The 26314-nt window shown below is 41.1% G+C and overlaps 2 protein-coding genes across 3 annotated transcripts in view; one reads left to right on the top strand and one right to left on the bottom strand.

The window, feature by feature from the left end:
- The window catches only part of CDC73 (cell division cycle 73), a 105412-nt gene that overhangs the window by 22416 nt on the left and 56682 nt on the right, over positions 1-26314 (bottom strand). The window lies entirely within an intron of this gene.
- B3GALT2 (beta-1,3-galactosyltransferase 2) lies at positions 14205-21654 on the top strand. 2 transcript variants are annotated; one of them, XM_035124184.2, is made up of 2 exons: positions 14205-14799; positions 19008-21654. In XM_035124184.2, exon 2 carries the CDS (start codon positions 19129-19131, stop codon positions 20395-20397), a length of 1269 nt encoding a protein of 422 aa, XP_034980075.1. In that variant the 5' UTR covers positions 14205-14799; positions 19008-19128; the 3' UTR covers positions 20398-21654. The 2 variants fall into 2 exon arrangements, with proteins under 2 accessions (XP_034980075.1, XP_060132656.1); XM_060276673.1 differs by lacking the exon at positions 14205-14799 and adding an exon at positions 18209-18262.

Below are 26314 nucleotides of genomic sequence, written 5' to 3'. Positions count from 1 at the left end.
AGCATTCAAGTTTGCAACAAAAAAAAAAAGTGCTACTACGGTATGTTGGGGTGTGGGGGAGGAAGGCTTGCTTCAAGGTTAAATCCAAGTAGGACCGCATCCTTCACTATGGAGTTGAGAGGGGAGGGAAATGACATGATGACACCATGGGAAAAGTGTGCATGCAAATGAGGTCATAGCCAATAATTACAATTGCCACACACAACTGCCAAGGGAAGTGGCCCTTCCAAAAACATGAATAATTTGAAAATTTCAAATTAATCAAAGATTTCAAAAAGATAAAAAAATGGCTTTAATGGAGAAATTATTAAATTAGATAAAGGGATGGGAAACTAAAGATGAACAAACAAAAGAAACAATGATAAGGTGGGGACAGGATCTAGGGAAAACGATGTTGGAAAAATGGGAAAATTTGTGATAGAGAGACATGAAGTTTACATCCAACTATGATTTAAAAGAGATTCTATTGAAAATGCAATATAGGCGGCACTTAACACCAGAAAAATTAGCAAAAATGTATAAGGGAAGCAACAATTTATGTTGGAGATGTCACAGTGAAACCGGTACATATATACATATTTGGTGGTATTGCAAAGAAATTAAGAAATATTGGGAAATGATCTATAAAGAATTGAAAAAGATACTCAAATATTCTTTTAAGAAAAAGCCAGGGTTATTCTTATTGGGAATGTTGGACGAGATCTCAGCGAAAAATAGATGTATTCTAATGTATGCGACAACAGCAGCCAGACTACTCATAGTGAAGAATTGGAAGAATGATAGAACACCCAGCAAAGAAGATTGGCATATAAAAAAGATATCATATTATAATTTAGCAACAAAAATAGCATACATTAAATGAATAAATGGACAAAAAAGGATAAAGATTGGAAAGGTTTTAAGGATTATATAGCAGGTTTTGTAGAGAAGGATGATCTCTCAGCAGATTTGTGAAGGCTCAAACAAATGAATATCAAAAAGGGAAAGTATGGATACAGGTATATATATGAATAAAGAACATAATTGTGCAATATAAGAAGGGCTGAAAAGCACTATGGGGTGAGTGGTGGGAAGGGTGGTGGCGGTGATCGTAGGGGTGGAAGTTGTTTGGGAAGAATAAATTGTTTTTTCTGTTTTTTCTTTTGGGTATTTGATTCTTTTCATGTATTTATTAATTATTATGTATTTATTAATTATTATTCACTGATTTTTTTTGGTTTTTTCTTGTAATTCTTGTATTTTTGTAATTATGAATTTAAAAACAAAATTTATACATTAAAAAACAAAAACAAAAAAATGAACGAGTACTTTGACAATGTTATTCAGAAAAACCCACCCTTAAGACAAGACAGAAATGTCCTGCATAATTACTTCTCTAACTAGTCTGTTGTACTACATTAATTTTTCTGCTCAAACAACTTTCCATATTTCCAGTGATCAACCATCAGTTGCATATCCCCTGCTTGTTTTCCATTGCATTTGCGTGTCGAGACCCTGCAACCACCCCCTCAAGGTGGAATAAAACACTAAGACATAGGATATAAGGTTAATGTTATTGGGCAAATTTTGGCCACAACTTTATTGGTTACAGAATGTGAGCGGTATTGGCTTAGGCATTGAGTAAACCAGGCTATATCCGACTCCTGCCTGCTGTGCAGGAAGTCTGGTAAGGGTAAACCACCGGTAGGGGGAGCCTCGATGATGCAAACCAACTCGAGCTCATCCCTGGGTTCCCAAAGGGGTTGTGGCATGGCCCTAGTCCCGCCCCAGACTTCCGACAAGATCCACACCCACGTATTCCTTTAACGGAATACCCTTAAGCATGGAGGGGCAGGTATGGCCAGACCTCCCCTCCCCCATCGTAAGGTCACTCAATGCCTAACCGCAAAACCTTACAAAGTTGTGACGATTGCTATGAGGTAGGAGAAAACCAAATTGGCTGAGCCAATTTACCAAGTGGAAAAATTCCTACCAGGCCCCTTCAACGGCGATCAACCGAGGTCCATAGCAAGGCCATTGACATTAAAAACCTGCAGTAAGGGAGGGAGGGTGGGAGATTGAGGACACGAGCAAAGAGGAAGCCCCTCGGCTTGCGCCTCTGTTTAAATGGTCCTGGCCACGCCCCCCCCCAGCCAGCCGATTGACCGGCTGGATGATGACACGGCCAGGCTCCTCCGGGCAATGCAGAGCAACGTCCCCGCCCCCGGAGGAGTGGGTGGTCACATGGTCCACCGCAACTCCTCCCCACAGGTAAGTGGAGTGGACTTTTCAACTTTAAGCCTCCCTGCAGCTACAGCTACACACAGGAATGATGACAATGTGCTGCTACCAACTCAGATGCCATGCTGGCCTGCACATGGGAACAACTGCATGTGACTGGCAGAAACAAATTGATACAGCCACAGCCCTCATTTATGTTCATCGGCCCTCCATTACAAGGTGTAGGAGAACAGAACATGGAGAGGGAAATATTGACTGGGATCTTTGGAAAGGGGCTATAAATTGTCATCATGTGCTAGCCACTAGGATTCCCACTCAGACTTTTACTGTTTTCTGGGTTTCCAGCAAAAAGTGATCACAAACTTCCAGGGTTTTCTCTGCAGCCACAAAGACTACGTAGCAATTTGCTTTAAAACAAATAATGAAGGAAACAGATTAAGATTCTGCTTGGTTTGCCAAGTGCATTGTTCCACATGCCATCAAGCAGATGCAGCCAAGAAGGTTTCTAAAGCCCATGACTGATCACCCAGTACGGTCACAGATATCGCTAAGCTGTTCCCAGATCCTTTGCATATTTAGGTCTTGGATGGGCAAAAACATCTGAACCCTCCCTTTCCTTTGTCTTAGATGCATGCAATCAACTCAACTTAGTGGAAGTGTTTTGTTTTTAAAGCCAGGCATTTGGACAACACTGTCTCATTTCGTGTGTACAGGTTCAGATGCAAAATAAGCCACAAAAACTGCATCCACGCTATTTCCTGCTGCCATTAGACTTTCAGTGTCAGTTCTTGGCATTGCTCACAGCAGTCTAGCTCGATCTTCCTCGTCCTTTCCTGGCACCAGCAGAGCTATGGGAATGGAGGGTGAAAGGAAGGACAGAGAGAATGGAGCCTGAGGCTGTTTCTCTCGCCAGGACCACATGAGCTGAATGAGGTGACAACTGAGCGCTTCTAAGCTAGACAGAAGCTTATGCCAGCAGCAAGGAAGAGAGCCACTGTCATGAAGGCAGAGGGATGGGGATTAAATGCAGAACTTCAAGGCAAGGAAGAGTTGGAGAGGAGAATTACTTCTGTATGTTTTGTTGCGTGCACCCAAGCGACAAGAAACCCCAGGGGTTCCAGTGCTTACCCCAGGGTTCCGTTTCCTGGGAATGTAGGTCAATGGAGACGGTGCGGTCGTTAGGATTCAGTTTTATTTATACATATAAACAGACTGATGGAAGGGTTCACAGTGTTAACACTCCAAAAGATCTTGTCTCTCCATTAGGCTTCCAAGATCCCCAAACCTGAGTCTAGTTTCCAGGGCCAACAAACACACACACACACCCTTGGCCTATTGCTCTCCATCCTAGGATGATGTGGCATCTAGCCAAGTAGGGGTACAAAAAGGTCCAGCCATTTGTCTCCATGGCAACGGAGCTCACTAGGTAAGATGCTGATGATGGGTACCTAGCTGAACAGCAAAAGAAGTGGTTTGGCCGGTTCAGCTGTTTTCTCTTATAAAGTCTTTTTTTCCAATCAAGAGGCATACAAATTTTATCAAATAAATAAACTTGATAGATAACAACACTATGACAAAGCATGATGGACATTAAGAAACTGCATTAGCATTCTTCTGAGGTAAAAACTGGACGGGTCTGTGCCTTGGTCAACCCTCCCAGTCCCTGCTGCTAAGGTTTTAAATAGAACAGAACCTTTATTCTTTGTGCATGCTGATAAGTATGGTAGTATTTCATGCAATACTTATTACTTTGCCTAAGGGTCTGTTTATTTCTTGTTTGAATGCATGTGCAAAGAGAGGCTTGTGGGCTTTGAAAAGCCAGACAAGATTCAAATCCCAGAAGGGCAGTAAACATCCTACAAGAGCATGATTTTTTGTTTTTGTTTCGTTCAAAGGCTTGTGGGACAAAGCAGTAAAGGCATGGAGGGATTTCTAATTTTGGAGCTTGCCAGAGGAGTGCCATCACTCTTTTTTCCCAAGGTTCTAAAGGCAGGTGAGGGGTGAGGTTGCTCTGCGAAAACCGTGTGACTGGAGAACGGATAGGGAGGAAAGCACAGGAGAACAGGTTAATATGACAGTTTTAGTTCTCTGATAATAGGCCGGAAAGAAAGCAAAGGGATTGGGGAGGGGCAAGTAGAACAGGCTGGGAGAGAATGAGATACCGTGTTTCTCCTAAAATAAGACACGTCTTATATTTATTTTTCCTCCAAAAAAAAAAAAAAACACCACGGCTTATTTTCAGGGGTTGTCTTATTTTTTATTATTGTAAGGTGGGCAAGGCAAGAAAAGAAAGTACTGTACCGGTAGTGTTTTGCAACTGGGCTTCGGGGCTCGGCACGGTGCGCTGCACACTGTGGCTCTTGCCATCGGGGCTCAGCGCTGCGCACGCTGCGGCTGTTGCCGGCTCCCGCTCGGTTGGGGCTCGGCTCTGTGATCGCTGCGCCTCTTGCCGGCTCCCCTCGGTCGGGGCTCGGCTCGGCGAGCGCTGCACCGCTTGCTGGCTCCTGCTCAGTCGGGGCGGGCTGTTGCTGGCTCTCACCGGGTCCCGCTGGATTGGGCTCGGGGAGGCTCAGGGAGGCCTGTTGAAGGCTCCCGCTGGGTCGGACCTCGGCTCGGCGAGCGCTGCGCCTTTTCCGGCTCCCGCTCAGTAGGGGCTCGGCTCGGCGCTCTTGCCGGCTCCCGCTTAGTCAGGGCTTGGTGCGGCATGTGCTGCGCCTCTCACCGGGTCCTGCTGGGTCGGAGGTCAGCGTAGTGCGCTGTTGCAGGCTCCTGCTGAGTCGGGGCTCGGTGAGCGCTGCACCTCTTGCCAGCTCCCGCTCAGTCATGGCTTCGTGCGGCGCGCGTTACGCCTCTCGCCAGGTCGGGGATCGGCACGGCGCGCTGTTGCCGGCTCTCCCGGGTCCTGCTGGTCAGCCCTCGTGGGGTCCTGCTTGGTCGGGGCTCAGCGCGCTGTACTGTCGGGACCTGCGGCTCTCGCGGGGTCCTGCTGGTCGGTTCTTGAGGGGTCCTGCTGGTCGGCTCTTGCCGGCTTCTGGTCAGTCGGGGCTCCACGTGGGACACGCTGCTGGGCGATTTGGCAGAGCAGCAACATCCGTTTCCAGGCGCCAACAGGAAACTTCCTTTTCCTTTTCCTTCCCTCTTCCTCTTCCTTGGCGCCATCCAGACCTGCTCCCCCCCCCGGCTTATTTTCGGGGGATGTCTTATATTTTTTTGCCTTTAAAAGATCGTGCCATGGCTTATTTTTAAAGCCCGTCTTATTTTAGGAGAAACACGGTATTTGGAGGAATAAGAGGGAGGAAGGTGTGCATGAGAGAGTATTCAGCCTCCAGTGATGGCGGGAGGAGAAAGCTATAGAGAGGACAAGGAGTTGGAGGGGGCTCAGGTGAACTCTTGTCACAGGGAAGCTGCAGCGGATGCCAATGCCGCCATGGGAGGCCCCACCCACAGCAACTTAAGACTTTTTGTGACCTCTTCTGGCAGAGAATAAAGCTTGTTCATCATCAGAAGGAATTCTTCTCTTTTGCTGGCCTTGTCCATTCTGTTTTGCACATCCTGTCAGGGATATGTACTCAGGGAAGGGTACTCTTAGGTGGCCTTGTGTAATGACTGCCTTGGCTCATTTGGGCATAAGAAAATATTTTAAAACCATTTACTTCCAGGCAGTTCCACCTGCCCCTCTCCAATTCCTTCTCTTTCCTTCCTGTCCATCACTAGAGTAATAAAACTGCCATATTAACCAGTCCTCAATCACTATCTCCCCACATGCTATCACACTTTTTTTTTATCAGTGCATGTTAAGGAGGTTAGAAAGGGAGTAATGAAGCTTAGAGAGAATTCCTGTTCTCCTACTAATGGTTTTAAAGGATGAAAAAAAAGTTTAATCTGAATTAGATAAATGAGGAATTTCATTTCGCACCCTAGAAGCAGGGCTCTGGTTGCCCTTCTGTGATGTTGCAAATTTTGTTTGTTTGTTTGTTTTACAGGTGATCATACAACAGGGATGCACACCAATTTGGAAGTGCAAAATAATGCAATCCTCACACTACTGTTGAAATAATATAATTGGGGCTAATGGCACAGAGAGAGAAACAAAGGATTGATTCATTCACTAGCTGCAAATACAGAAGACTCAAGGGAAGACCAAAAGTTTATTCAGTCACTGGCACTTTCTAGTTTTATAATGGGCACACAGAAAACTGCCATTTGAATGACATTCAAGTACATTTTAAACAAACCCAATGCAAATATTAGAAACAGCAGGAAAAAGCAACCAGTCAGGACCAAAGGAAGGTAGAAATTGGTCTGAGGAGATTTAAGTATTAATCATAGAGAGAATATTAGACAATAGAGAGAAGAACAACAGCAAAAGGAATCATAATGACCAGTAAAAAAAAACCCAGTGTAAATATATACAAAGAAAACACTATCCTGTCTTTATAAGTTTTTATGCAGTTTGGCACATACATGATGCTGTCACTATAATTAATATCTCCACAGATCAAAGCCCACTTTGATGTTTCTGGTCAGTGCTTTTTTCTCCCCTTTAAAAACATTTTTTTCTATCCTCTTATATTATTAAGCAATGCATGCAAGTGTGGCGCATAAACCACTATACTGCTGAATAAGAGTTTAATTTTCTCTCTCTTTGAAATGTTCAATGCTGCTGCAGGTTAGCCTCCTTTCTCCTGCTGTGCTGAATTGAATGAAAGTTTCATAGTTCCTTTTAGAATGTGAGAGAAGTATTTGTGACAAGCATGAAACACCACCAAGGACTGCCACCAAGTTTGGTGGGGAAGGACTGTACAAACCAGAAGGTTGCGCTGTGTGAGGGGAAGTGTCCCTTCCATACACCTGTGGGGCAAATAAGGGACTAGAGTTCGAAATTCATGAAATCATCTGATGATTCAGGAGGAACCTGCCACAAGGTGAGGATAATGCCACACAAACCTGGAGGGGTCTGGAAGTATGAACCACCCCTGAACAATTGTGCCTTTTATTGTAGAAAAAAGTACATGATGCATGAAGTGTTGTGCGTTGGGTGGGGAGTTACACTGTTTTTAAAACTCTCTGGGGTGCCCCGAAAGTGAAGATTTAATCACTATCACCACATTTTGGCAGTGCAAGGCAAAAAAAGGTAGCCAGAATAGCTTTGCAAGTAATGCTAAACCTTGAAATAAGTCCATAAAGGGAACTAGCCTACATATATGTAAATTAGCACTCAATGGCCTAAAACAGACCAACGGGATACCTCTCTTGCTCTAGAGGGGTTGGACAGGCAGTTGGTCCCTTACTTTTCCCGCCCCGACCTGGCCACAGTGATGCATGCGATGGTCACCTCCAGGCCTGACTACTGTAACTTGCTCTATGTGGGGCTGCCCTTGAAACTGTCCCAGAAACTCCAGCGGGTGCAGAATGCTGCAGTGAGGCTCTACATGGGGTCCTTGTCATGGGAGAATATTCACCCAGTGCTCTACCAGCTGTACTGGCTCCCAGTGGAGTATCGGATCAGGTTTAAGGTGCTGATTTTGACCTTTAAAGCCCTATGTGGCCTAGGACCCTCGTACTTATGGGACCGCCTCTCCTGGTATGTCCTGCAGAGGACCCTAAGGTCCATGAATGATAATAGCTTAAAGGTCCCAGGCCCTAAGGAAGCCAGACTATCCTCCACCAGGGCCAGGGCTTTTTCAGTGACGGCTCCGACGTGGTGTAATGTTCTGTCCCACGAGACTAGGGCCCTGCAGGACTTGATCTCCTTCCGTAGGGCCTGTAAGTCAGAGCTATTCCACCTGGCCTTCAATTTGAATTAGCTTGACCCTCTATTCCCCTTCCCCTTTTCTCTTCTATGAAGAAACCCTTTCTGGGACGCCACATTTAAATTCTTCCCTGATCTCCTTGCTGGCCCTAGTAGGACCAACTTGACCAGTTAGCCCTGGTGATCATTTGATGTCTACCGACTGGGTCCCCCCCCTCCCCAAAATGACCCCTGAATTTTATTGATATTGATGCTGCATTTTATGTTGTATTTTATGCTGTTTTTATAGTTGCATTTTAATCAATGTTTTATATTTGCTGTTAGCCGACCTGAGCCCGGTTTTTAAATTGGGAAGGGCAGGGTATAAATAAATAAATAAATAAATAAATAATAATAATGATTATTATTATTATTTAATTATGCTGAACTGTCTCAGTTGCTCAGTGCTAGGATAATGCAACAGCACAAAAACCAAACCTATATGGAGTGACTCTTAAAAACATCATGAAAGATAACTATTTGATGCATTCTTCACTTTGACCTCCCGTTTACAGAAACTTGGTTTATTTACTATACTGATAATAGACAAGAAAATTATTTACTATACTATACTGATAACAGAAAATGCTCAGCTAAGAATAAAAAAAAACCCTTGACAATCACAAAGCAAACTGCTCAGTTGATCTTTCATCCATTATTGCTCAACGCCACAGCATGAATCCTCATAGTAAATACCACTGTGCCTTTGTTTACTGTTTATCAACAAATGAGAAAGTGAACAATACGTTTAAGTGATACAACTTGCTGGGAAGGAAAATAAGGAAGGCAACAGTGACACTTGTGGCCATCCCTAGATTGTCATTGTGGTTAGGGGTAATTTGTTTTTACATTCAGTTCAGGCAAACCTTACGATAAGAAAACAAATGCCACTCACTTGCAGTCATTAGCTAACCATGTACACATGGCACACCTACAGCTCAGACAAATTGGCACAGCAATAGAACTAAAAAGGAGAGAAGTAAACAGTAGTAAAGGCTGACTACCGTTAAAAGAGTTTTAAAACTTGTACAAAAAACACCAGCCTGTAAAAGACAGGTGTCACCATTGTTTGTGAATGGTTTGCATGCTTTATATGACTGGGCTTCAATGCAATAAACACAGAGGCAAAATTTCAATCCTTCCTCAAATGCTTGTTTCATGTGGACAAACCAGGTAACTTAACTGTGTACACATGCCATTTGCACTCAACAGTGTCGGGTATGTATTTTGCTATTTAAACACAGGTACTGTGCCAGAATTTTAAAAATAATAATCTATTCTGCCTTGGAAAATGATTCTTTGACTTGGTTACAGAGTAACCAAGGGCAATGTTAAAATATGAATACAAGAATCAGTTTTGAAATGTCTCTGTGTGGCCAAGATACTATCATTTTGCTTATTGAGAAAGTAGGAATCTAATCAGATTTTATCGTTCTATGAATAGCAGAAACAAAGACTCTGTTCAGACATGCTTCCCCTCCTGTTCTGCACTTAACGAAGAGGAGATAAGAAGCTCCAGCTTCAATTTAAAACCAACCACAGTTCCCCATGACACGCAAACTCACTAGGCTGTTAGAACAAGCCACTTTTTCAGGTTTCAGATTCTGATCTACCATCACTAACCAGCTTAAATAAACCAGTTTCCTGGTTTGGATGGGAACTTGAAAATATTGAAAGTAGATAGAACATTCACAGTAGTGTGCATAAAATAATACGGGTGAATATTTCAGAATATGCTTCTAGCAACTTTGTAGCAATAGGTCCCCAATTTATTACCATCCCTTAGGAAGTACTACAGAGATTATTAAGAAACAATTCCATCTGCAGGCTTAAAATTTAGATGAAAGATGCAATACAAAAGGAAAAAGGAATGGAGAGGGACAAGGAAAATAAGCGAATTCAGGTCCAATTCTTATAGTTGGTGACCAGCTGGAATAGCTGCTGAGGAAGTAGTTTAGAAACAAAATTCTTTATGGTTTCAAATAACTAGGGATCTGCCAGACAGATGTGCTCATCTCAACAAAAAGGTCACAAGTTCTATACTAATTAAACCATTTTTTCATACTTTGACAAAATCGTTTAATGGTGCTATATAAATAAAGATTGTAAAACAGAAGGTACTTTAAGCAGGATGAGGCACAAGCAGGTGGTCCCTGACACTTCCTATCCAAATTATAATCTCCCTTGGTTTGTCACAATCACTCCTTTAAAATATAAAGCCATGCTCTTGCATTCAAGTCCCACACTATTACATTCTTTCCTTGAGAGGCTAGGGTGCTCACTGTAGCTCTCTAGTCACACAGCTGTTTCCCTAGAAGAAATGTGTTGGACAAGCTTACTCCACTAGCCTGCGCACCCTAAGTGGGCTATAGTTGGATGAGGAAAAACAACTATTTTTGTTGTTCCATTGTCATCATTACTGGATTCCCTCAAGAAGAGCTCTAGCCAACACCTGAAAAATGAGAATCTTGTATATTAAATGTTTAGGAGGCTACATCTCTGCCTTGACAATGAGAACAAGAGAGATGCAATTCAATTGTAAAAATTACATGAAGAACACTTTCAAACAGGCCCGGCCTAAGACCTTTTGATGCCTGAGGCGAAGGACAAGGTGGCACCCCTTCCCAAATTCATTTACAGAAGCTGACTGGTCTGGCGGTCAAATCTCACTCCATCCTTTGTGGCTGGATAACATTCTCCACCACACCTGGGGCAGCAGCCTAGAGATCAAGGAGCCCAGGAGAGGTCATGGGCAACAGAGCGGGCAGAGCTGGGGCCTCTGGAGGAATAGACAGAGTATCCGCCGCCTAAGGCGGCTGCCTCACTCTGCCTAACATAGGGCCGGCCCTGCTTGCCAAGAAGCAAAAATTTGGCTTACTGTTTTGTGATTTGTTTGGTTCAGATACAATTAGGATGGAATTTGTGAAAAAAATATTAAATTACTTCATAACGTTTATACACGGCTTGATTGAGAGGGAATCTTATGCCAGCAGAGCACAAATGTCTTCTGTCTGGTTTCTTCTGCCATTGCAACACCACACTATACAACCCACAATGTTTAGTAGGACACACACTATGCAGAGGCTTTTTTTTGGAGAGTACGCAGGGTTGCAAGGGGGATGAAGGAAAGGAAAAGACCCTCTTTGTAAGCTTGCCTTCCACTTGTGCAAAATTCTAAAACACAGCTGCAACTTGCAATAAAAATGTTATATATGAAAGTAGACTGTGGTCGCTTTCACACAAATTATGACTTCAAGAAGCCCCAGAACTACTGTGAGATTTGAGGCAGTGCATACTTTGACTATCACTTCAGGGCGTTTGAATATTCCTAAAATAGAACAGTTGCACTCTGCAATAGTTATTAACAAGTGATCATCTGACCATGCCCTAAACTATCCCCAGGATATAATCTCTAGGAACAGCTCAACTGCAAATGGTCTATTTAGTAAAATAAGCATTATAAATGTCATTCCTGAAAATTCAGGACAATGTTACATTTTCAGTGGACTGTCTAAATTCATGCAAGCTAAAGAAAACAAAACAGCCCATTTTCTTTTTAAAATAGGAAAGCAAACTAATCTATCCATCTCTCTTGCTTGAGAGAGCTGTGCATTTCTCAGTATTAACAAAAAGCTTACCAGCAGATTATAATCAAAATACACAGCTTTGTTAAACATTGATTCTTATTTAGATATTGCCTTAAGGTTATATCATTGTTCGGCTACCAACACTGACCTTAGTGAGCTCAATTATTTGAGGCAAAAGAATATTCTATTCCTGAAATATGCACATACATATTGTGTTGGATGACAAACCCATTGTTCAAAAAAGCAGCTCTCGTCAAAGGAACAAATTTATTGCAAATTAAACCCTCCCAGACATTGGGGTCATAACTGAAATCAAAGGGTATGGAAAGCATGAAAAACTCTCTGCTTCAACTCCGTTACTTCAGTCAGTATTCTTCTACATTTAAAGTTTATTGGGGTTAATCAATAACCAAGCTCTGAATGAAGGGAAAATGAAACACTATACATCCAAAGCATTAGAGTCTCAATGACCCCAACACAATGAAAACTTTAATGAACAAGACAATGGCGTCCTTGGCTTGACTGAAAAGAAAAAGGCAGAGTTAATCTTCCCCTTTTTATTTATTTATAACAACACTGAGGTGGTTTTCTGTTGAAGAAAAGGTACATGAATGCCAGTTTTATAAAGAGAAGTGTAAAGGCAGTGGCAAAGTAAATATCTTCATTTATATTCATTCACTGCATCCTGTCCCACCTATAACACAGGAAAGGGCCCCCAAATTCCTTTACTCAGGAATTCACTTCTAGTTCCAATTAAGAATGGACTATCTCTACATTTGTGATGAGCTAGATGGGAATTCAGAAAGCTTTCATTATAAAAACAAAAAAAGAAACAGCAGCAGATATCTGGCCCCTGAGGTTCATGGGGGAATAGAAGATAATACACTATAGACAGAAATCTCAGAATCATAGAATTGGAAGGAACCCCAAGGATCATCTAGCCCAACCCCCTGCATTGCAGGAATCTCAACTAAAGCATCCATGGCAGATAGCTATCCAACCTCTGCTTAAAAAACTCCAAGTAAGGAGATTCAACATCCCAAGGGAGACCATTCTACGGATGAACAGCTCTTACTGTCCCAAAAGCTTTTCCTGGTGTTTAGTCAGAATCTCCTTTCTTGTAACTTGAAGCCATTGGTTCGAGTCCTACCCTCTAGAGCTAGAGAAAACAAGATTCTTCCCTCTTTCCATGTGACAGCCCTTGAGATATTTGAAGATGGCTATCTCACTCTCCTCTTTTCCAGGTTAAACATATCCAGCTCCTTCAACAGTTCCTCATAAGGCTTGGTTTCCAAGCCAGGCCTTTGGATAATTAAACTATCTGTGGCCTTTTAAATTGTGTGGGTATTGCTTTTGGTTGTCACTATGTTGTGCATTTTTTGTTTATATTGTAACCCCCCCCTTATGATCCTCGGATGAAGGGCTGTATAGAAATTAAATAAATAAATAAATATCAATCAAAGGTATTGCGAATAAAAAAGAGAAAGACTTGCTTTAAGATGTGTGTGTGTGTGCGAGTGAGTGAGAGAGAGAGAGAATATGCTCCTAAAATTTCTTCGTCAATATCATATGATTAGAATTCATTCCCCTGAGATGACTTTCAGAGCTTCTTGTCAACTTTCCTTGATCTTGGGGAATCAGCTTTTACAGATCTATTTTACTCCTATGGTACTTCCCCCATATTAGTGGTCCTTCACAACAAGTAACTTCTTTTTAAAAATTAAAAGCCAGCTTACAAAAAAGTTTTGCTACTCTTTCTTAGATAAACAAATTTTGTAAAGCAATTTAAGCAAAGTCTGAAGCACCTCTGAGGCATACAGTTCTCTAGCAACTACATATTCTGTCTTCAGCTTCTTAGCCCCATATATGATGCACTGTACGTACGTTTGATATGGAATTTACAAGCTTTGGCATAAAAGAAAGAGGTTGCTGAGCAGAGATCTGGACAAGGCAGCCTGCGCGAAGAGCACCCTAGTAGAGTGGTGTGTATTAGGAGGGACAAGCATGGAAAATCTGATGGTTCTCCGTCCCTGATTTTGCAGTGCTGAATCAATGATTCTATAGCCTGATAAAATTACAATGTGCTGGAGTAACAAATAGATTAAAAAGGCTGCTAACTAATCCATCATCACAAAGTTCCACTGAAGGGGTCAGAGAAAGTAGAGGCTATTATTATTATTATTTTAAGTTGTGGAATACTATTCACTAAAAAACAACAGCTGCTGAGGAATGCTACACTATATTAAACAGCTTGTAGTTCTTAGGCAATGCAGCGATGTGCTTGAATTAAGATAAGCTAACACCCAACATTAAGAAACGTTTAGAGAGTGCTAAGATATAGTACAAAAGATAAAGGAAGGTAATTGGGGGAAAATACACTCATCAATGAATGTGCATCACCATGATGACCACCTTCTTTCATTTTATTCATCCAGTGCTGCACTGGCAGTAGATGTGTATCCTTTATCGAACAGAAGCAAAAGCACTAAGCTCTCTGCCTGCCTTCAGATTTAGTCCAAATGAATGCAAACCATCACGTGGGACCCAGCCAAGCAATGACGTGAAATTCTGCTCTGTCAGAAGACAGCATCTGTCAAAGCCCACATTTAAACTGCTGCTTGCCTGTGCAGCAGCTGAAGAACTATGGATTGGATTTTGCCGAACAAAACCTTAAGCTAAAAGCTTCCCCCCCCCCAACCCTCGCTTCAAGTCATCCCTTTCGGTTACTGCCTAGCAACAATGAAGGAAGAGGGGTAAATCCCGTTATCAAATGCAAGCCAACAGTTCCAGCTTCTAGCTCATGCTGTTCTGCCTGGCATCGCCACTAGAAATATGGATACTGAAGAGAAAACAGAGCACTGCATTGTCCAGCAAGGGAAACACCAACCGTAAAAGCGTCAATGCTTCCATTGTCAGAAGCAGACAATACCAGTCGGAATGGAGGCAAGAAATGCTGCTTCTGTCTCTTGAAAGATGACCGGAGAAAAATCAAGACCAACACGCCGGTGAGCAGGGAAGGTAGTGGAGCAGGAAGCATACAGATGGACACACTGGATACCGTGAAAAGCAGTCGCAGGCAGCAGGCTGCTGGAGGAGAGATGTGCGCATGGCCGATAGCATCTTTTTGGCTGAAGGGATGGCGTGCCAAAACTACTTGCAGTGGGCATAATCCTCTCACCACAAATGGCTTGACAAAGGAAGGTATGTCAGATCATTGTATATTTCATTCAAATGCATGTGCTGTTAGTGGCATACCAAGTGCCGACTCCCACCGCCCCAAATTCGCAGAAGCTGAGGCTGATGCTTCCTTGGATGTTGGGCTTAAAAAAATAATATAGAAAAAAATCTAAGAAGAGCTATTCTTGCATTCAGCTTAGAAGGGTGTCATTGTCTTTACACTTATCTGTTAATAAATCTGTCACTTATACTCAAATGTGAAGGCTGGGGAGGGTTGGGAAAGGAGGGGGAGAAGGAGAGGGATTAAGAGGGATAATGTAGTTCTCTGTAGCGATTGTCTAGGTTTGAGAAATTTAACTTTACATCCCCTGGTTTTACAAAATGATCAGATAATCAAAATAGGTCAGATTTAATCCTTACCTACTGTAATCTAAGATCACCAGTGAAATAGCTATGATGTGACATACACTGAGACCATCAAAACAGACAAGGCAGTCCAACTACCCGCTCAATACTACCTACCCCCTCAGCCCCTAACATGCAAGAAGAGTGCTTGTTTGATTAATATTATCAGTCTCACACACCCCTCCAAAAAGAAAGGCAGTGATTTGAGCTCCTGGCAAAGGCATCACAATCATTTGGATGCCATAAGTAATGCAACAGAATCTCACAAGGAAACCACAATAGTCTGTTTCCTTCAAAATGGGGTATATGCCCAAGTTCTGTGCAGCATGTGACATTTGGGTTGCTTAACGGTTACAAAGCAGCTAGCACAACAAAAATCCCATCATTTCCAAGAATTTAAAATTGGTAGTTTTGTTTGGAATGCTTACTGAGGAAGAACTGACAGGAATCTCAAGTTACTTATCTGCAGTAAAAAAATTAAGACCTGCATCTACAACTGCCTAATGGTCCTTTAGTGCCTGAGTGCTTCCCTTCCAAGATCTACCCAACAAACAATACTAAATCTTTTAAGTGTTAAACGTAATGGTTCTTTCTTTGCCCCAGGCAAAACTAACATGCAATAAAGCTGGCATAAGTGTGGAGAAAGCCTGATTTAAAAAGACTGCTTTGAAGAGAAAATGTGACACAATCAGATGTGAATTTTATAGCAATATGAAAGATAGAATTTGATAGCTCTGTTGAAACATTATAGAAAATACAATTATACAACAATCATACAATTCTAAACAAAGTTCACTCAGAAACTTAGGAGTGTGCATGCCATGGGTTTTCACTAGAGCTGGTTAGGATTTTAAAATTACTACTGACCATATTCTTCCCTCACTTTCTGTAAAAGTATTAATGCAGATATGTCAAGACTGCCATCAGGCCCTGGATAATACAGCTAATACTCACTTGCTCTGCACAGCCCAACAGATCTAAAGCTTCCCTTCTTATTTGTTCCTTCCAACTAAGAGTAGACTCCCCAAAACTAAAGAACATATGGTGATCTAAACATACAAGCCAGTATGTTAGCAATTCACTGTGAGCACGAGGAACTGAAACTCAACGAGGAATCCAATGTACAAGTTTTACTCTTCTAAATATAGGCTAGAATCCCAAGAGGCCCATTTGTGAGTGGAAGGCGTGTGCATGTGTGCACATGTGCATTGGGGCGGGGGGAGCTTATACTACACTTCCACAGCTTTCATCCCCCACCTCATTTCTCCTGACCCTCAGAAGTAGATTTTAGGGGACACCAGGGGCTCTGAAAACAGTGCCTGCATGATACAGCACACACAGCCATGGACATTTTGTATTTTGCGAAGAACCCAAAATTTTAATCTATAAAAGCTGTGGCTGCTCAAGCAGTGAAACACATCCTAAATATAGAAAAGCTTCACCAAACAGAATCCTTAAGGACACAATATGCTCTATTAAGAATTGCTAAGGACTACTCTCTCATGTGTCCAACATACTTCTTATTTCCATTTCCCTATTGCTCAGTACAACTGAACCAGTCAACAATTGTGGCTGAAGTGGTTAATCCATTTTTGGATCCAGCAAGGATTCACATACGACGATTCATTCAATTTGTTTAAAAATCTATCAACATGTAGTATTTGCATGGTTGTACTGTACTGAGATCTGCTATTCATAATTGTAATTGCATTGTTACAAATGTATTTTATCCAGTCTTACCCAGGGCCTCAGTGTTGGAGCTACATTTTGTCCTTTGTATGCCCAGAGAATCCTTTCTAATAGTCATTCATAACATTGTTTTTACTCCAAGGAAAATGGCTTGGAGGACCTTAACACGCAGCTCAGAAACTATGCAAGTTTTAGACGGATGCACTGCTACAATTCAAGGCTAAACCCCCAATTGCTCCTCCTAGTGGTGGCTAATATGACGAGTTTTGTTCAGAAAGACAAGGAGTACCGTGTTTCTCATATTATAAGACACGTCTTATATTTATTTTTTCCTCAGAAAAACACACTATGGCTTATTTTCAAGGGATGTCTTATTTTTTTCCTCCTCCTCCTGCCGCGGCTGGCATTGCTGCTGCGCCTATCACTATGTCTTATTTTCGGGGTATGGCTTATATTCCTTGAATGCTTAAAAATCCTGCTATGGCTTATTTTATGGGTATGTCTTAAAATATGAGAAACAGGGTACATCCATCAAGACATTCAAATATTTGCAATGCATTCCATGCTGTACTGAGAGCTTCTTAATTTGGTTGACTGGAAATTAGAGGCACTAATTCCCTCTTTCATTTAAAATTATGCCATATCTGTTTCACTTTTATGTAATTGTACATTTAAATACACGCTTGTGCCAGCCACCCTCCTTTATAATTTAATGTCATTATCTATTTCAATGTCATTTTTTTCAGATTGAAAGATATACCCTAAAGATGTCTTTACACATGCATCCCATCACTAAATTTTAAAAATAAATTAACCCCAAAACTGGCTGAGATATAGCAAAGAAATTAAACAAATTACATATTTACATAAAAATGTTATTTTCATATGAGACTTTTATCACTGCTGAAAACCCTAAGATTTTGAAACAAATTAGAACTAATTGGGGGAAAACCCACAATTAATTCATACCATGAAATGAGAAGCTCATTTGTAAGAAAGTGTGATCAGGTTTTAATATGCAGTATCATGAAACTGCCATGTTGAATCTGCTCTTGAATATCAATAGGGATAGCAGGGTGAAATGTATGATGAAGTTGGGGTTATAATCTGTAGCACGCAAAAAGTCTGCCAACCATCTTCTAAACTATCACGACTTCACAGTTTTGGGCTCATGAATGAAAGGAACTTGGGGGAAAAGGATATTATCTTAACCGAGTTAATTGATTTCATACTAAGTAACTATTCTTTTCTTTTTCTTTCTTTCAGTGGGGTTAGAGAGAGGTTAGTTGGTTTTATATGCACTCACATACCCAATATCTTAAAGGAACTGGAACAGCTATAAGTAACTAAATGGTCCCTTTAAGAATACAACTTCTTGACCACAACCAATCAGGTAAAGAAAATGGCCTGCTCTTCTAGAGGGAAAGGCTAAAAGAGGAGTAAAGGTGAATCAGAGAGTTTGGTGTTGGTTAATGCTGAAGGATGCAGCAGCGAGGTAACTGGACCCTGAAAATGAATTTTTTCAGGTGCATTGGCACACTGACTTTCTGAACACAGCAGGGACCAATGGAAACAAGCCAAGTAATGTTCTGTAACTAATGGAACGCTGCTATAATCAACCTTGCACTGTCTGTCCCACGACCAGTCCACGATCATTTTACATAAAGGACCTCCAGCTGCGAGCCATACTACCAACCGCATACCAAATCAGTTTTAATTGCTAGTAATAAACCTTCCATCTGGTATTGAGACCTTTACACTTGACCCTTCCCTTGGAATCTCACAGTAGTTTTGCGTTTGTTGTACACTGGTCCAATATGAGTCTCTCTCATCTTCTTGACCAACTCATGGCTTGCTTTTAAAATAAAAAATAAAAAAATGCCCAGTAAAAAAAACAACAACTTGTATTTTTACAGTGCAATCATGTGGTTTGGGTCTCGTCCTAAAACTTGACCTCCTATTAAATGGGAGTAAGTAATCAAGACAACCTGGATGCTAAGACTTGTGAAGCTCCAAGAACATTAAAAGTCTTATGGCGATTACTAATATTAAGGTTTGCCTCTTGTTTAGCAGTTTTTCTAACAATGGGAAGGGCAAACTTTGAAAGCTTGTTTGCTAACCTTCTTTCACTTTTGCAGAGCTGGTGATTCGCTAACAAGCTGTCCACAACGGAAGATGACCACCAAGAAATAGCAGTGGATCCAAAAACAAAGCATTTCCTTCAATCATTCTCACATCCCATTTCTGGATACTTACAACATGCTTCAGTGGAGGAGGAGGCATTGCTGCTTTGCCAAGATGACCTGGAATACCAAGCGGTCCCTGTTTCGCACCCATTTCATTGGCTTACTCTCTCTTGTGTTCCTTTTTGCTATTTTCCTGTTTTTTAATCACCATGACTGGCTGCCTGGCAGAGGTGGATTCAAAGAAAACCCTGTGGCTTACACTACACGGGGATTTAGATCGATGAAAGGCGAAACAAACCACAGCTCTTTGAGGACCATTTGGAAGGATGCAGTTCCTCAGACCCTCAGGCCGCAGGCGATGGCTAATTCCAACAATACGGAGCTGTCGCTTCAAGGAGTTACTGGTTTAGAGAACACACTGAGTGCCAATGGGAGCATTTACAATGTGCGAGGCACTGGACATCCGACGTCATATCACTTTAAGTATATTATCAACGAGCCTGGGAAATGCCAGGAGAAAAGCCCCTTTCTAATACTGCTCATAGCTGCAGAACCAGGGCAGGTGGAAGCTCGACAAGCTATAAGACAAACCTGGGGAAATGAGAGCTTGGCGCCTGGGATCCAAATTGTTCGGATTTTTTTGCTGGGTTTAAGTGTTAAGCTGAATGGATACCTTCAGAGAGCCATCCTGGAGGAAAGCAGGCAATACCACGATATTATCCAACAAGAATACTTAGATACTTACTACAACTTAACCATCAAAACACTGATGGGGATGAACTGGGTTGCAACCTACTGCCCTAATGTCCCCTACGTTATGAAAACGGACAGTGACATGTTTGTCAATACAGAGTATTTAATACATAAGCTTTTGAAGCCAGAATTTCCTCTTCGGCACAAATACTTTACGGGCTATCTAATGAGGGGGTATGCACCCAATCGGAACAAGGATAGCAAGTGGTATATGCCGCCTGATCTATATCCGAGTGAACGGTACCCTGTATTCTGCTCTGGGACTGGCTATGTGTTTTCTGGGGATTTAGCGGAGAAAATATTTAAGGTCTCACTGAGTATCAGACGTTTGCACTTAGAGGATGTATATGTGGGCATCTGCCTTGCCAAGCTGCGAATTGACCCCATGCCCCCACCCAACGAGTTTGTCTTCAATCACTGGCGGGTTTCTTATTCCAGCTGTAAATACAGTCACCTAATTACCTCCCATCAGTTCCAGCCTAGTGAACTGATCAAATACTGGAATCATTTACAACAGAATAAGCACAATGCCTGTGCCAACTCAGCAAAAGAAAAAGCGGGCAAGTATCGGCATCGTAAACTTCACTAGAAGGCACCCTCCTCCTAAAAATATTCCATGTGCAATTTGTAAAATAAAAAATAAAGAGAAAAGGGAAAAGGCTGAAAGCATGTACTGTATAGTGGGGGAAAAAGTGCTTGAGAGGGACAATATTTAAGACCAAGCACTTAATGATGTTTGAAAATTATTTTTTTAATTTAAAAGGGGAAAAAAATCTAACTCTTGGAAATAATATTATGATGGAAGTATTAATCAAGAAGTTTTCAAAATCTGGGAGATTAGAGAAAGATGGTCTCAAGATATTTGTGTTAATGTGCAATAATAAGCATGCACAGTTTGGTGGTACAATTGCTATTTTATGTGCCAATAAAATTAACTGCGCAAATATTACACACTATTTTTCTTTTTTAAGAGGGATTTACTCCCAATTTTTGCCGTTAATGACTTTTCATTTTGGTATTCAGAATTGTAATGAAAAACATACATGGCAATTTGAAGAAATCATGTATCAATGAAATGAAATTCCTTCCACTAGCCTAAGAGTCATTTAACAGAGTACACAGATTTTTCACGTGTAATTTTCTGGGATCAGTAATGCTAACACCAGTTTTAAAGAGCCTCTGTGTTTTATATAAATTAATAGTCTTGCTATAAGAAAGCTGGCAAAGTGTGATGCAAAATTTCATAACTTGGTCATAACTTGGCTCAAATATTTTAGGAAATAATTACATTTGAGACAAAACCCATCACTACTAAGAGAACACTGGTACTTTGTCATGTGGCAACGTATTGTGTCATCTTGGCACTTCATACCGAATTTTTGTCTAATGTTTTAACAAACTGACAAAACAGGGGTGACCAATTTGTACAGACAACGAGAGGGAAATGTATTGAGCTAAAGGACTATATATACAGATTGTATATGCAAAATACACAACTATCGGCATAAGGTGAAAAATGTTGGGGCCTGACATGTCTCTTCTATGATACCATCCTTCTATGCCATTTACAGTGAAAACAAGGCTCACTCGCCAGTGATTAGCCCTGCTAGTTAAAATTGTGTAGGAGACTCCACTATGTAAACTCATTTTATTAGTACAGTGGTACCTCGGTTTTTAAGTACACAATTGGTTCCGGAAGTCTGTACTTAACCTGAAGCGTACTTAACCTGAAGCGAACTTTCGCATTGAAAGTAATGGGAAGTGGATTAATCCGTTCCAGACGGGTCCGCGGAGTACTTAAACTGAAAGTACTCAAACCGAAGCGTACTTAAACCGAGGTATGACTCTATCAGCCAAAAAGGGTCTATGTTGATGATCCAACTGGAACCTATAGCATGGAAACAGTCATTAGTGTTTCTACTACCGTGCTTCTGTTTCCAGATATGAGAAACACGTGTCCAAGTCATGAATTAGGGGGATACCCCCTCACATGACCCCTTACACAGTATCTGGAGGGCAGAGAGACTTCTGAGCACGACATTATTACCCTGAAGCTTGCCTGAAGTCAACACTCAATGCCTCAGCTACATTTGCAGACACTATGATTTTTACAGAGTTCATGATTAACCAAGTATTGCTATTTTTTTTTTAAAAAAACTACCCTTGCCAAGCCCTTTGATATTCCAATGAATTCTACAAATATGGTATTTGGTGCCATATTTGGCTGACGTCCCCTAGACTCATTGCAAATGTTCCCCAAATTCTTTACATTGCACTGTAATTAATTACACATGCTATAGAATGAGGACAAAATACAAGCCATTGTAAAATAAAATCAACACCATCTACCACAGTCCTAGGTTAATATGAAAAGCCGTTCATCATGGGGCGGGGGAGTTAAGATAAAAGCCATAAACTTTCAGTCTGCGATAAGGCTCAAATACAAGCTGTTACCTAGCCCTATATATAATTCTAAGTCTTAGTTCTGACCCAGGAATGTACGTTTATAAAATGGTAGTGTGTACACAAACTGCATATTGTGTTCTTATCCAATCTGAGTTATGTGTCCTTGATAGACTGTAGGTAGAAAGGCTCAGCTAGTTTGTAGAATGCTAGGATTGGACTATGTTGTACATGCATTTACAGTTTTCTGGGTCTCCCTCTTTCCCCACCGTAAAATAGGCTCTAAATATGGTTTTACCCACAGAAAGCAAGTGTTCCTTCCAGTCACAGAAGGGGCTCCAATGCAGTGGAGACTTCTGCTGGAGGAATAAGGAGTGATTTTCATTTATTCCCTCTTCTTCTCTATAGCCTCATGTCACCTCCGACAGTGTTCCAAAGGGTTCCCCAATTTTCTGGAGATTTTGAGGCAGTACAGGGGATTCAAAGGAAGGGGAAATCCAGTGGAGGTGTCTGAGGTGTAAAACTCCACTCAGAGGAAGTCTGGATGCGTCCCTCCTAGAAAACTGATGTCACAACAGGACAAAAGATGGCAGAAAGGATTGAAAAAGTTGCACTTATTGTATCATAGCTCTTCTGATTAATTAAAATATGCCCATTGCTTTTCTCAGGGGATTCTGCTATAGTACAATAGTGTCTCTCTGCCCACTATCAATCTACCTACATATGGCTGTATAATTCTTATTACCTGGCACATACAAATTAAAAATCATGATTCTATGCCCAGCCTGAGAGAAAATTGCTTCATTGGTTCTTACTGAACAATTGTGACGGCTGAATGATGAGCTCACTATAAGAAAAATGAGCTGCAGAGATTTTGAAAACAAAATCCGAAAACTGAGGCATTGATAGTCACTATACCAATGTAGATCCGGATTTTGAGGGGAGCAAAGTTTGGTACTACAATTGATTTCTTCACTGACAATCCTCCCCTCCACAACAACACCCAGTCCAAATTCACCTTCTTCACAATCCACAGAAGGTGAGCAGAAGGCAGATCTCTAGGTGATCTGCAGGAGATCAGCTAGGGTTTCCAAGTTTCAGCTGTCTGACAATAGTAAGGATTTAAAAGGTTCCCTCTCTTCCTAAACAGTTTTAAAAAGAACACTGGTGTGGTGGTGGTTATGGTGGAAAGAGAAACCAGGAGTGGATGGAAGGAACTGGAGAGCTCAATTCTGGTACAGATCATTTAGTTTTGGGCTGGGCATGTGCTCAAAGGTGCTCTGGTCCTTAATTCGTAGCAGAGGTTGGACTAGATAACTCTCGTGGTCCCTTCCAACTCTACAATTCTATGATTTTATGTCTGCCTACACCTCTATTTTATACTTGGCTTCAGTTGTTGAAACTCAGATTTCTACGTATTTAAAACCTAAAGTAGATCCTATAGGCTGGAATAATTTAAGGTATTATTTAATGTGTACAAGTGAGATATGGCTCAAGTTTCTCAGACAAGAGAACCTATGTGCTAGAAGACAGAAGGGGGAAAGCAGCATGAGGAGTTTTTGTTTAAAACGGATAGGTAGCCGACATCTGTTGGCCATTGCGTGATCAAATCACAACAACCCAATTTTCCGCAGTGAGCAAAGCTACATTTTGCTATTTTCTGAAAGCAAAACTAATTGTACAAAATGAAAATAGTGTACGTAATAAAACATAGTGGAAAACCAAATGAATATACTTGTCGCAACAATAAAAGCTGATTAAACCCACGAGAGTACTTTCAACAAAACAATCACAACTAAGTTGCAAAATTGTGAAACAACACAATGGGAAAATTTAAGAGGAAATGGAGGAGGGATAAGACCTTTGGGATATTTACAAACATAAAGAAAAAGTATAAAATCATTCTTCTCGGTTACTGGAAAATTTCTCTTCTTTTTTCAATGGGTTAGACTCAGTTTAAGTTGCATTTAGGTCCCACTGAATTTCCATCTTAATTTCATCAGGAAGTAGACTCTCTTAACTTAATCTGGATCTAAGCCAATGCCTTTTCACAGATGTTGCCTTCACATGCCATATTTTTAACAGCTAGAAGCATGTTCTTTAAAACATGAACTTAAATTTGTGGTGCAATTGCAGTTTTGAAATTAACTAAACCTGTGTGTCCCTGCCAATACATCAATGGATTGAATAGCTACTATTCCTTATCTCTTTTGTGAACAGCAGGCCTAATGGGAAAAGCAGCACATAGGCAAGTATGAGGTCATCTAGTCATCTTTTCTCCCCACCCCAAAGAAATTGGTATGCCATTCCTGTAATTTTGGGTGAGGCTTCAAACTTCAGTTCTCTCTCTCCACACGTGCTCACAAACACACAGTTTCTACTTCTCTGCCTTTTCTTCCACCTTCCTTTGTTCTGCAGATTTTGCTGTTCAAAAAGCAAGAGATCTGCTGGATCAGGCCAAAGGCTCATCTAGTCTACCATCCTGTTCTCACAGTGGGCAATCAGATGCCTATGGAAGCTTAAAAGCAGGAGCAGAACACTCTACTCACTTGTGCTGTGACTGTTATTCAGAGGTGTAGGACAGCCGATACTGGAGGGCAGTACTGTACACAACAATCATGGTTAATAGCCACTGAATAGCCTTACCCTCCATGAATTTGTATAACCCCCTTTTAAAGACATCCACTGTTGTATTTTCAACTTGTTTGTAAACTGGAGGGGGAAACCTCTTTTAAAAAACAATAAAAAACACATTGTTGTGTGAATCAGTTCGGTGAATGGACTTTTCACTCATTCATGTCACCATTTTAAGCATGGATTCTTTCAATGCACTGTATTCAGGCTGTATTTTATTTACAATGTCTATATGTTAAGCCAAACAATCTGAATTTCTATTCTGTCTTGCTGCTGGTTACCATTTCAAGATAATTCAGTTGCCCTTATTAGGCACAGCAATCCATGACATATGACTATTGGCTATTGTATCTATGAGAAATGAACATGTTTACAGTCAACCAGAATCTGGAAGCCTTCAAGAGGTTACACAATCCCATCTGGCATGTTCACTGGAAGGAACACACATGACTATGTTTGAGGATGCCTGATTTCTTAATATAAAAAAACTGGGTTAGTATATGCCATTTGAAATAAGAAAAGTACATTTTTGAAGTTTTCCACGTTTTACATTAAACTTTAACATTTCAGCATCTACAAAATTCTCCTTTCAACAAAAAGGCTTGCATTATAAACTTTAAATTTTCCCTGATTTCAATACTGGTTTTTAACTTTCTCATTATTAGACGACAGATTGTTTTGCGAGTTACGTATTGCAATGAACAACTGACTATGATGTGCAACAACAGTTACCTTAAGAGTAATGGTCATACTTAAGTACCATATTTTTCCATGTATAAGACTAGGTCGTTCCCCCCCCCAAAAAAATGTCAAAAATTAGGGAGCGTCTTAACATGGATACATCTCCCCACTCCATTTTCTTAAATCTGACTCCCCCAAAATAGGGGGTGTCTTACATATGGGGGCGTCTTATAGATGGAAAAATACAGTATATGATTCACACTTGCTACAACAAAATGTACAAGACAGAAGTAACAAAGACCACAGGCCATGTGACTCTGGTATGGGTTGTCTGGGATGCCCATTATAGAGGAGTATCTAATACCAATGTGTGCCTTACTGTATATCAGCTAAGGATATCCTCTACATGACACCAAGTTCAAATAGCAAGCTAGGTTCAATTTATTATTTTTTCTTATTATTTATTATTCTTGAATTTTACTGCCCACACAAAAGTGGCTTTAAAAGACCCTAAATATATGGGATGAGAGATAAATCTTAATAAACAAACTTAAGTCTAATAAAATATGCACACATCATATTATTAAACCTACAGAGAGAGAGCTGTAAAATGGATTTGCAGACTTAAGTCTATTGCACTCCTTTTGTACTGTATACACTAGGACAATGTTGCTTACTGTATTTTGGATGAGGTCAAGCTCTGACCTGTGGCCCCCAAAACAGAAATCTTTCCCACTGTCCTGCTGTTCTGAATGGCTGCCAACCATCATGCATTCACAATATTATAA

This window comes from Zootoca vivipara, chromosome 7, assembly GCF_963506605.1.
Source record: "Zootoca vivipara chromosome 7, rZooViv1.1, whole genome shotgun sequence".
Taxonomy (NCBI): Eukaryota; Metazoa; Chordata; class Lepidosauria; order Squamata; family Lacertidae; genus Zootoca; species Zootoca vivipara.
Note: the sequence above shows the minus strand (reverse complement) of the source record. Positions and strands in the feature narration are given on the sequence as shown.

What these genes read in the sequence shown, in the direction of transcription:
- B3GALT2 (XM_035124184.2), top strand. Translation starts at nt 19,129, where the DNA reads ATGCTTCAGTGGAGGAGGAGGCATTGCTGCTTTGCCAAGATGACCTGG.